The sequence below is a fragment of the Ischnura elegans genome, chromosome 3 (genome assembly GCF_921293095.1).
Source record: "Ischnura elegans chromosome 3, ioIscEleg1.1, whole genome shotgun sequence".
Lineage (NCBI taxonomy): Eukaryota > Metazoa > Arthropoda > Insecta > Odonata > Coenagrionidae > Ischnura > Ischnura elegans.
The window spans coordinates 64,177,094-64,189,720 of NC_060248.1; the positions used below are offsets into that span (position 1 = coordinate 64,177,094).

The 12,627-nt window shown below is 38.2% G+C and overlaps 1 protein-coding gene across 1 annotated transcript in view; it reads left to right on the plus strand.

Moving 5' to 3' along the window:
- Window positions 1-12,627, plus strand: part of LOC124155928 (adhesion G-protein coupled receptor G7-like) — a 32,310-nt gene that overhangs the window by 10,579 nt on the left and 9,104 nt on the right. Inside the window, exons 2-4 of the mRNA XM_046530155.1 lie at window positions 302-663; window positions 4,568-4,978; window positions 8,590-8,760. Coding sequence (XP_046386111.1) covers window positions 302-663; window positions 4,568-4,978; window positions 8,590-8,760 — 944 coding nt within the window. The remainder of the gene's footprint in view (window positions 1-301; window positions 664-4,567; window positions 4,979-8,589; window positions 8,761-12,627) is intronic.

Sequence of the window (12,627 nt, forward strand, 5' to 3'; positions counted from 1 at the left end):
AGTTGTAATGCTTAGATGTGAAAGAAGAAACATAAAATCGCTAGGAGTCATATTGTATTTAATCATCAGTAAAACATTCGGCATAAGTTCAACTGATTCGGGCGTGATATAGAGGAAGTTCGACATATTCGAATGAAAGGTAGTTCAACTTTTCCACAATGATTTAATGCGTACGACGCAGATGATGGCTCTATGAGCGGAAACGCGTTGTGGAAAAGTGCAACTACTCTAAGTGTGCATTTTCTATCACATTAAAACAACGCAAAGCAGGCTGGTTTTTATTTATCATTTGATTTTTCAGTGGATCCTGTTGATTGGTCCGTGGCTAGAATGGAGCTAGTTCCAGTGAAAGAGGACACTGGCGCTGAATTGAATATTTACAATGTACCTGAAAACGAACTCACAGCAGCAAATAATGTAGAATGCATCATTCGGTCATGGGTTCACCAAGAGAAGAGGAATTTTTCCATCTTTAATAACATGAAGACATTCCAACCTAGGTTTCATTCGTCCCCAGTGGAATGGTACATAAAAGGCGTGAAATCTAGCATAACACTTCAGACAAAAATTGTGTACTTCATTGAAATAAACAATCGAGAAGGATTGTTATCTTGCCATCTAAAATCTAGAGGGTTGAATGCAGAGATACTGTACCGGTTGATGGTATGTAATTTATGTTATTCCATCGTTTTCATACTCTTCTTCAAAACACAAGGGGAACTATATGACGCATTAAAATTATAGACAGTAAAAACACCCGAAAGTGTAGAAGAGGTATATTATTTAAAAAATTATTTTTTGTTCATTTGAACAGCAAGCGAGTCGTGTTCATTTCCGCATTTTAAAGTAGATAACGATATATGACAAAATACAATATTTGCCACTTTATATCTTGAAAATGGGTATTCTATAGTCACACTAATAGAGAAATCATTTAGAGGCATCGGCATTCTCATATTTCGCACACAAGATTACAGCAATAGGGTGGTTTCAATGTTTCATTGCCTAAATCGATAGATTATTACTCCTGGAGTACGCATTTCACGCTTTTAGATTTTAAAATGACTATATATATTTTTCGCGATTGAATAAAAAGTGAAAATTTTCAAGCGCACGAAAACTCGACGGTTAAGTATGAATGCTGGGAAAAGCCCATGCGACGTCATTCTGGTCCCCGCTGCCGCCGTGTGAGGCCACCTTGATGCGAGGCTATGAGCACCGATACGATGCAGGCTGCTAGCAGGTAGCGCTTAGCTTAGATGAGGATTATTAATACCCTATCAAACGAAGGAAACTTTCCGACCATAGGCAATTTTAATAGGTGATTATTTAGAGATGTTTCCCTGAGCTCTGTGCTTCATGCATGCATTGGTAATATCAGATGATGTAAAACTCCTGACTACTCGTATAGCACCTAGGTCCCTTTGACGTCACGTGAAGTGGCGTCGCATGGGCGCCAATCTGGCCTTTTTCAAATGAGCCATTAACATTCGTCTAAACTGGGATTTCTAAAACTAAGTAATTTGTATATTATGAATACACTAATGGTGGGTATTGAATCGCTATCAATGCCTTTCGTTTTCTTTGACGAAGGAAACCAACCTATTATTTCCTATGCATGCTCAACTGCTGGCTTCAATTGGAATAGATAAACTAAATTCAGTGGTATTATAACTTCCACGAAGTGAAGCCTGATGCTGATAAACATACTTCAAGGGGAATAGTGAACCATTTTTTTCAAACCATTGTCGATTTTGATAGTGCTTGGAAAATAAAGAGTCCCGAATTTTTCCCTTCTTTCGATCCGTCTCCGATTTCTCGATCAATTTTTGGGCGAAGATTTGACGGGCTTAACCCTTTCGCGGGTCATTTGACGACGCGAACAACTCTTTCCGGGGGGCTCTCCGCTTATCCTCGGCCTCGCACATCTACCGCATGTGGATCGTTTTTATCAACACTCAAAGTGAGTTCAAGGATCCTATTGAACGACTTACTGAGCAAAAACGCAAAGGACGCCACAACCGTGAAAAGTGAGCAAGATGAATCTTCTGGGGAGAGGAATCTTGAATATAACCAGGGGGTATAAATGTCTTCTTCGTGGGCATTAAGCATTCCATAGAATGGATAGGGAAAATTGTATTCACATTCTTAGTCAAATTACTGCAGAGGAATAGGTGACTCGTTTCCAATCTGTCCATACGAGGGGGGCAAAAATAACCAGGCTTAGTTAAAAAACAACTTATCTTTTGAACATACTATCTTTTATATTAACACTGATACATTGGTTCAAACGTTTTTTCCTTTCCGCGGAACACCTTTGATACTCATTCTTTCCGATGCCTTTCAGCGTCGCCTTCGATTCCATTTTCACCTCCGGAATGTTATCAAAACTTCTCCTTTTCATCACCCTTTTCATCCGGGGAAACAAAAAGAAATCTACAAAAATCTCAAACGACATCTGGTGAATACGGTGGGTGAGGTAGCGGTGTCATACGGTTTTTTTTGCCAATACCGGTTTGATCAGGAGTCGAAGCGGGGGATGAATTTCACCGCGATTCGTCTCATTCGCAAATCTTCTGCTGAAATGCGCTGCACAGAACTCCACGAAAGACCAGATTGTTCAGGGAGTTCATCAATAGTACGCCTCCTATCCTCGTAAATTAGGGCACGAATATTTTTCCACGTTTTCAACAGTTCTGGATGTGGAAGCCCGAGCGTTGAATGTTTTCTCTCGACATGTTGCTGCGTTTGAATAGTGAATACCACTTGAGTTCTTATGAAGGCGTGATCTTTTTAAGCTGTGGACAACATATCAACCGCGTTCAACGCACTTATACCAAGTAGAAAACAAAATTTCAATGCTGCACGCTGTTCTCTAATATCAATGAAGTTTAACCTTTTACCAAATCGAAGAAGTCAAAAAACTCTTCGAACAAAAAATGTCACTGGGGCGAGCTAAAACCCTCTAAAGCCACGCCGTTCCGCAAAATGGCTCAGAAAGGGCACCCATGCAGTGCGAGAACCCCAAACTATAAGAGGGACGCGCGCAGGGATTTCCGTCCGGTTATTTTGCAATGGCGAACCTAGGATAAAAACTACGGGGGAGGGCAAGTCATGGTCGTTCAAGTTGCAACATTTTATCATGTAAACCTTAATTAAACCAATATTTTAAGGAAACCATAACAGCGCTTTATTATTTTTATAACTTATTTGCTTGAAATAACTTTTTAGTTACATGTCTTGTACAAATATCATTTTTCGTGGGTTTAAAGAAATTTTTTTGAAAACTTTCGTTTCAATCCAGTCCTGATTTTCCTTAAAGACCTACGATTTTTGCTTCTTCGCTGCCCCCTCCTGCCCCCCGCTGGGTACGCCCATGTCTCTTCGTATCTAGACAGGACTACGGAGGAGAATCAGAGTAAGCAAGAATTTTCTCGGAGATGAGAAAATGCTGTCCACTAAAGGGCTTGCTGATTAACGTACCTGCAGAGGGCATGATAAGGAGGCATCGGGTAAGTTAGAGACTGCAGTTAAATTGGGGTGATTATGTTTAAATCAGCGAGGTTCTTGGTTGATCAGGCGTTTATTAGCAAGACGGAAAAGAGGTTGCTGGCTGGTTAGATTTACGGCATGAGGAATCAGGCATCAAAAGTAACCATCAGAAGACCAAGGCTTACTCAGCTTCGAGAGGGAGGAGTGTTGGGCTCAAGTTAAAAATAGGAAGTAATAAATTGTAGCAAGAGGCTAATTTCAGATTTTATTGGATCAGCTCTATTTGGGTAGCATATTAGAGGAAAACGGCCACAGAAGAAAATAAAGTAGGAAAAGAGCTGGTTTAGCAAAGGAGGCTTACGTTAATTGGAAAGAGCAAATGAGATGATTTATATATATTTAAGATGGTTGAGAAAAGGCTTGTGAAGGCTCCAATCTGGAATATGGCGCTTTTAAGTGCGGAAATATAGAAACATAGGAAGAAGGATACTGAAGATTCAAAGGCCTTAGATGGAGTTATTCCTATGGAGGGAGGGATAGTCAAAAGCGGTGTTAAGTATAGATAATTATGTTTGACTAGCGGGGAAGCGAGAGGATGAGAATGAGATTTGCCGAGAGAATGAGAGTTTATGGGCCTTAATGGGAATTGAAAAGGGAAATTTAAGTTGGGATATGCTCATGTAATTTCAGCAATACCGGTAAATTACCTTTATAAACAGAGCTCTATTTTGTAAGGATTTATAAAATTCTATAACTCCTTACAAAGAGGCTAATGAGTGGCTGTTTCTAATTGTGTCTTCTTTGCATAAATCAGTAATAGCTACTTACATCTGAGGCATAAAATTAATAATAATATATTACATTTGTTACATTATATTCCTATCCGTCCTTTGAGTTGGTAATAGTGTGAAAAAATCATTAAAATGAAAAATTAAAAACAAAATCTCTCCAGTTTCTCTGCAAAACCGAAATGATAGATGTATTTTGAAGGGGACTTTTTTTTAAATTGAACAATTTTCACGGTTCTCTACTCATATATTCTCTCACGGCCATCCATAAATTATTACAATTGTAGGATGCCGTGACTGTTCTCTTCACTCTAACCGACACAACATTTTACGAGGTACGAGACCTATTCGAAGATTATATGTCTGAAAATCCTCGAGAGAGAATTACGTACTCCATCAACGACAACGTGGCGAAAACCGCGACCCACGCCAGAGTGTCTTTTCGCGGTCTCGAAGACGAGTTCCAGGGCGAGGAGTTGGACTGGAGTGAGCGCATAAGCGACATGAGAAACTACTTCGAGAAGCGCAGACCAGGTGCGGTGAACTTGAGGAGCACCAGGTATTGCCATCCGGAGAGAGAGAACGGGATGACGTGGCCGAAGACTCCCCAGGGAGGCCGCACGCTTCCCGTAGAGCCTTGCCCGAACAGCGATGGAACTATAGGACCACTTCGGAGTTGTCAGGGTGATTTCTTCGAGGTAAGCCACGATGAAAAAAGTTGCGCTTAATTATTTTTGTTTGAAGATTTTAGCAATTTCTTTTATCTATCTTGTGAGTTCCTTTCGGGAAATGCTGCGTTGAAAACATTTTTCGCTCAACGTTTCACTCTGGAAGCGTGTTCTAGCGAATGATCGGGAAACGATCTCGTCTCTCAGCATTTACCGAAAGGAACTGACAAGACATACGCCTATTTATTGTTAAAAATGTTTAAAATGCCACTCCCAAAAAAGAAAAAATGAAAAATTAAATTGCCGGCCTCGGTGGCGATGGGGTAAAGTCCTCGCCTGCCAAACCGTAGGTCGTGGGTTCGAATCCCGCCTGGGTAGGAGGTCCCTATCCAGGGCATGGATGTTTGTGTTGTTCTTTGTTCATATTGGAAACCCTCGTTGTAAAAGGCCGTTATGTGCTGTTAACGGGGGATGTGATAAATAAATAAATAAAACTAAAAAGCATAGACCCCCCCCCCCCCCGACAAGCCCACCTGCGGCGGATTCAGTCAGGGGTAAGCGGAGGGAGTGGGTCTGACTCCATAAGGTTATCCAATTTACACTAGAGTTAACAAGCTAAAACGTATAAAAACATTTCTCCCTCAAACCTTTTACAGTAAGGAATCAAAAATTAATACATTATAGGAATTTACCATGGGGTAAAATGTTTGTTTTTAAAACTTGACTCTTTGGAAAATCAGTCATGAGTCAAGCTTACGGCGTTGTTACATGCCTCGTCATTCTCAAAATTTTCGTAACTTCCCGGACCCCCGCTTCTGCCGTGAGGTTAACTTCCAGGTGTCCCACCTAGCACCTCACCCTCGTCCTCATAGAGGCCCCAAGTAAATATAGTGCAAGTCTCAGTTTAATTAAATGCAAACTTGTGGTACGTGAGTGAAAACTTGAATATAATTGCAATGCATCGACACCTCCTAGAGCTAAAATTTATAAAAGCATTTCTGATTTGAACCTTTTATAATGAGGAATAAAACTTTAATGCATCATAGCAACTTACCATTGAGTAAAATTAATAAAAATGTGCGTTAATGTTTGTTTTTAAAACTTAATTCTTAGGAAAACGAGACAACGTTAAAGTGTTGTTACAAGCCTCCTTATTCTCAAAATTTTCATAACCTCCTGGAACCACGCCACTGCTTGGAGGTTACCCCCTAGGCCTCACATATGCTTTCGAATACCATCGAATTACTCGAAATTTCTGTCGAGATTAGGGATTGATGGTAAATTGATCATTGAGACAGATAATTTCAAAACGCACAGTCGTCAACACCGTGTTCCTTAACGACAAGAGTACATAAACAGCCGTTTCATCATATAATGATATACCGTGGAATAAACATATTCGGGAAGTAACAGGTCAAGCTAATCGTAAATTGGGTTTTGTTAAAAGAATATTAAGTAGGTGCGACGACAAAATGAGAGAAATTAGCTACATCTCCCTCGTTAGACCCCATTTAGAATACGCTGCCAGTATTTGGGAACCTCATGAAATAGGCTTAAAAACAGAGTTAGAACGCTTACAGGGAAAAGCTGCCAGGTACATGAAAAGTCGTTGCGATATACTAGGGCATACCGAGGTTATAAGAAATTCAAGCCATATACCTAAAAGATACTGACATTGCCATCTTCTGAGAGCATATTAATGTAGAACTTGAGCAGGGTTACCCAACCCTTACGTTAAAATATTATTTAAGGCTTAGTTAAAATTTTCATTTCACCTTGGCAAAATACCCAAGTTCAGATAAATACATACATTTCATCACATTATATAGTGGGATATAAGGCACATCCAGAGGATTTCCTGTGTTGGGAATATCATCACCTAATATTACCACTGAAGATTGCTCGTGTCTTGCATCAGGCAAGGTCTTCCTTATTGGATTCTCGATTGCCTGAAAACGATGGTCGAGGTGCTTGTCGAAACGTTGGAAGGAGATATGGAATATCTTACCCGGTGCAAGACCCAATAAATCTTCACTGCTATTGTTCGTCGAGAGAGAACCAGGCATTTCATCACCTAGTATTAATATGCAGCGGCTGGCTCCATTACCCATTATTCTTTTCTCTCATCCAGTAGTGATGAAGCTCATCTAAAAATTTGGTGAGTGCTACAGTTTATTGCTATCTATAATATTGCACAATATTAACGGATTTATTTTGTTTTCCGACTGTTTCTCGTACGTTGTAGCAATGAAAGTCAGGACTTTCTCTTTACTAGAAAGAATATGCAAACGCCTTGCATGAATAATTCGGCGTTTCACGTTGTAAGTCTTTTGCGTAATCATCTTGGATCCGTTACATAGTGGTTGAAAATACTACGGCGAGCTTGCCCGTTCACATCGACCTTACATCCATTAGTAAATATAGTGCAAGTCTCAGTTTAATTAAATGCAGACTTATGGTATGTGAGTGAAAACTTGAATATAATTGCAATGCATCGACACTTCCTCGAGCAAAAATATCTCACGAATGATTAGAAATATGAAATTCACTCTTATGAAACCTTTTCAACCGTTGTGCCGACTGAATGGTATGTTTTGAGCTCATAATTGATATTATTCAGAAACGCACACATTTATTGTCCTGTTTTGCTTTCCTCTATTAATTTCAGAGTGCCTTGTTAATCCGCACGTACGCATTCCTTACTCCAAATGTCTGTCTCTAGTTAACCGCTCACTCCACCACCGCCTTTACTCCCTGCTCAATTCATTGCCGGATAATATTGAACCGTTTTTTCTGCCCTTCAACTATCTGTACTCATTTGTCAATCTCGCCATGTCCCGTTCCCCTGAAAATAAATAAACCTCTTTCTCTTCCTTCCTTTCCACGTGTCTTGTATATTTTTTTCTTTACTATTTTTACCCTGTAGTCTTTGTTTTGATTGTTTACGTTTATATTTCACGTTTTTACTGCTTCAAAGTAGAAATGCTGTAGGTGAGCAATTAGTTAAATGAAAAAATAATGGGCAATGCTTCATTAAAGTCGCTAACTTTAGATCACTCAGATTATATTGAGCAGCTATTACTTGATTGCAATTTCAAATGATAAATAGTTTTCTCTCAAGAACAATGGAAAACCCGGTTGCGAGATTTTTCAGCGTCTTGCAATTTATTCATAAATTATTTTGCACTATTTTTTTTCAATTCCATGATGTCTGATACACTATCATCTGCTAAGAAATTCCATCCAATCCCAAAAAGGTCAGATATCTTCAGCCTATACTCTTCATTCGTGCGTAGGTTTCCGCGGCGTTGTTCACGATGACTGCTAATTTCCGGGTTCTCCAGCCGCGTCTGTCGTTAATGGTTGAGTACAGTTTCGGAAGCCTGGAAGCCTGGCTGGAGAACCCGGAAATTAGCAGTCATCGTATACTCTTCATATATCTTATGATCACATGTAAACCTACCTTTTCTCAAAAAATATAGCTTTAGGTACTTATGCTGTTATTTCGCCCAAGTAGGAAAATCTTCATCCTGTACTCTTCAATTATCCTATGATCAGGAGTAAATCTACCTATTCTCAAAAAATATAGCTTTATTTATGCTGCTATTTCGCCCTGGTAGAAAATTATCCTTCCTTTCCAGGGCGTTTATTGGGAGCCTTTACCATCACCCAAGGAATATCACGTACGCTGTCTTAAACCAACGCAACGCTTGGAGCGATTATCAAATTTAAGTCTTCACATGGAGCAAGGTGATTCCCTCGAGAAGTTGGCGAAGGAAGTGGAACAAGATTCTAATTTATCAGCAATTGAGGTGAGATACCTGGAATAAACGTTGTGCCATAGAATTGAATGATGTCATCATTTTCTTCAATTCATGGCACAGGTACTTAAAACTTACGATAAGGGTATTTTCCATTTTTTTCTTATTCCTGATACTAAGGTTTATAATCATTGGAATATTTAATGGAAGCTGTTTATATCTAAACTTATATTCCATATTGTTTTTATCGAATACACAAATTAAAATCCAAGACGTTCGAAAAACATGACACTCATTTTGAGAATTATTTGTTAGCATAAGTTATGCTTTACGCAATTTCATTTCTCCATTAAGCCTCATATCGATATCATCTTTTGATCGCGAACAACTCTGTTGATTTCCAGATCACTGTCGTCACGGAAGCTTTAATTAGGGTAGCAGAAAACATAAGTGATACTTCTTACTTACTTACTTCATAAATACAAGTGATACTGGTAAAAATTACTACAAGAGTATTTTATATGTTTTCTTATCCCTTCTTTTCAAGTTTATAATTATTGGAATAATTAATGGAACGCGTTCACATATAAACTTACATTTCAAACCATTTTTATCGAATCCACAAATAAACATCCAAGCCGTTCGAATAACATGACGCTAATTTCAAGAATTCCTTCATAACGTAAATTAGCGACTTCCCACACATTAAATAATTAAAGAATAATATAAAGAAAGAATATGGGGAAAGCAGGAATAGCACACCTGACACCTTCAACAGAGGCAATAAGTATCGAATTTCACCATGTAACGAAGAGTCCCTTTCCAGCATAATAGGATGAAAGTTACTATACATACAGATCTTTTTGTAGCTTCCTCCACATCGACAGGACTCATAATATTTCTGGCAGGGATTTTGCGGCCTTGAAGTGCACTTCCTCGCTTAATTTTAGCTTCCTTTCCGGCTTTTAAGTTATCCATCCTTCTCTCTGAAAACCGTAATAGTTTTTTAAAGAATAGTAGAGTCGGTATTTGGCATAACGCAATTATAGTGAAATGAAGCTGACAGAACATTCTCAGCAGAAGCACGAAAGACGATAGATAAAAGTAATGAAATGTGAAACGTACCATGAATGAAATTGGGGCTTTGTTAGCCTCTGAACGCGTTTATATGAGAAAGAATAATACCGTTCATCAAATTATCTATTGTGGAATAAAATAATTTGGGAAGTAACAGGTCAAGCTAATCGTAAATTGGGTTTTGCTTAAAGAATTCTGGGAAAGTGCGACGACGAATCGAGAGAAATTAGTCACTTCTCCCCCGTCAGACCCCATTTAGAAAACGCTGCCAGTGTTTGGGACCCTCATGAAAAAGAGTTGGAACGTGTGCAGAGAAGAGCTGCCAGGTATGTGAAAGGTCGATACGATAGCCTTGTTAGTGTTACTGACCTCTTACAATTAAACCATAATAAAACGGCAATTCGATTGACTGACTGACTCATTGATACAAATTCGCAGCCCAAACTGTGATAGGCGTGGGTATTTATCATATTGGACGTAAAAGTAAAAAAAAAAATTCATCGGGAGGAAAAATCTGAAAACTTTGAAAATTCGATTAGTTTTCGAGATATATCGACTTGAATTAACATGGGAGCCTTAAAAACTTTTTCGCTTTTATTTTGTACTTTTAAACGTCTGAGGAACATGATATTCAATGGACATAACCTAGATTTTTTGGTATGGTTACCATTGCGACGAATTGATATTTAGTATTTTGTTTTATTTTTTGAACGCTTTCAATGCTTTTCTTATGGGAAAAATTTAGGAATTTTTTTGACCAACTTGCAATAATCGTACGACAAATTCCTTGAAATATAAGGTGTAGGATTTTTGATTGATTTTTTGGCTACCTTGGAATTTTAATATGTCGAAACAATTCCGAGGAATAAACGATTTCGATTTTACATTGTTGTGATGGGCGAATTTTCAAACTCGGATTTCGGCCTTGAGACATGTGCCATATGAAAATTTGGAATCCCCTGGAAAAACCGTTTAGGGTGCTTCGCACGCTAACGTTTTACCCTACTTTCCCCGTAACCCTCTTGTTTAATTCATAATAAAATTCCGAAAAATATCCTGCACGCGAAAAATCATTGTCGCCATTTTTTGTGGAGCATACGATTTTGAATATCTTAGCAACCATTCAAGCTAGATGAATGAAATTTTCAGGGTAATACTTTTATCAATAAGGTTAACTTTTGCAATGATGGCCATTTCACTCGATTGATTCACGTGCGAGTTATATCGATACCAATCTCCTTGGATACGCTTTATTCCCTAATAACTTTGTTGTTAAGCAAGATATGGATATGAAAATCATATATAATAATACTGTAAATGTGTTTTATCCGACAAAAGTTAAATCAAGCGAATCGAATGATTAGTACCGTATTTATGATCGATCAAAGTGTGGATTCGATAGAGCCCTTTTTCTGACTTATTTATATAGTTACGGTGATATAAATTTAAACAATTTGCTGAGACAAAGAAGCTCTATGCTCACACGTAAATAATTTTGATGGGTAATGATTCCTAATGAATATATATCGATATGTCTCATTTTCTCCTTTGCTATTGACCGTACCTGTCCGAAATTTTCAGGGTAGTGCACGATCGGTAATGTCAATTTTAAGTTATATTATAGGCTCCATGGCAACCACGGTTTTCATTTCATATTGATAATTAATTTCCACGTAAAGTAAATGGGGATAAACTCAAATCGTTCTACACACAATTTCTCTTTTGCGAGATGAACAAATATTTAAGGATATAATCCTTATCACAGAGGTCACAATTAGCAATGATTGTGACCTCTGTGATAATAGATACTCGATTTTTGGGATTATGTCTTCGAAATTAACTAAAGCAGCTGAGCTGAGTATTGGTAATAATTGGTCTCAGTCCGTTTATTTAAAAAAAATTATCTTTGAATTTTTTTAAGTTTGTTGGGTTGAAACCCTAATATTGAGAAAGGGAGGAGCTACAATCCTACGGTAAGGGCTAAAATACGAAAATCGGCTATATTTCACAAGTTCATCCGTCATTAAATTTAATTTCTCTCCATTGCGTAAATATTCAGTTCAAAACGTTTTCCTTACGCTTATATCATCGTGGTTACTAAGACGACCTTAATTATTGTTGAGGGCGAATATGCGTGTTGTCCGTCTATTCCGCCCATTTAAACGACATTGTGAGAGTTTTTTTCGCTGTTTAAGCAACTTATGGACCCAATACTCGAACACACGTGAAAAAAAATATGGTCCCACCCCCCTCCAAAACCCGCTTGATGAATTCAAGCGCCCATCGACTCGTTAGATAAACTCGGATGGAATCTCTTTCAGACAGCAGACTGAAAAATAGACTAAACCTATTAGATAAATTTAAGATCAGAATATTTTCTGACGAAGTTGGCTATGTATTACGAACGCCAACATATAACGGTGGATCATATCATATAAATAAAATAAGAAAGATAGGCTGTTGAACAGACAGATTCAGGAAATTTTTTTCCACGAACAATAAGAGACTATAACGGCAGCGTTAGAACTCACAAGTAGATTAGATAACTTGTATTGTAGCCTACTAAGCTATATATATACCTTAATGTATGTTTCTGATTTTTCTTAGTAGTTCTAATCGCATGTTTTATGTGTTCTAGCTTATTGGAAGATTGCCTTCATGAATACTTAGCGATTTTTGATTTTGAATGGATGTGGAATTATAATTTGTTAGTATGCGTACCATTTTTATATCCGTGTTGTGTGCATGTGGGAATGCTCTTGCATGTTGGTGATTGCCCAGCCAAACATTCTAGAGGTGGCTCGCTGGGCATTACGTAGATGTAGAAAGGTTTCAACCTTA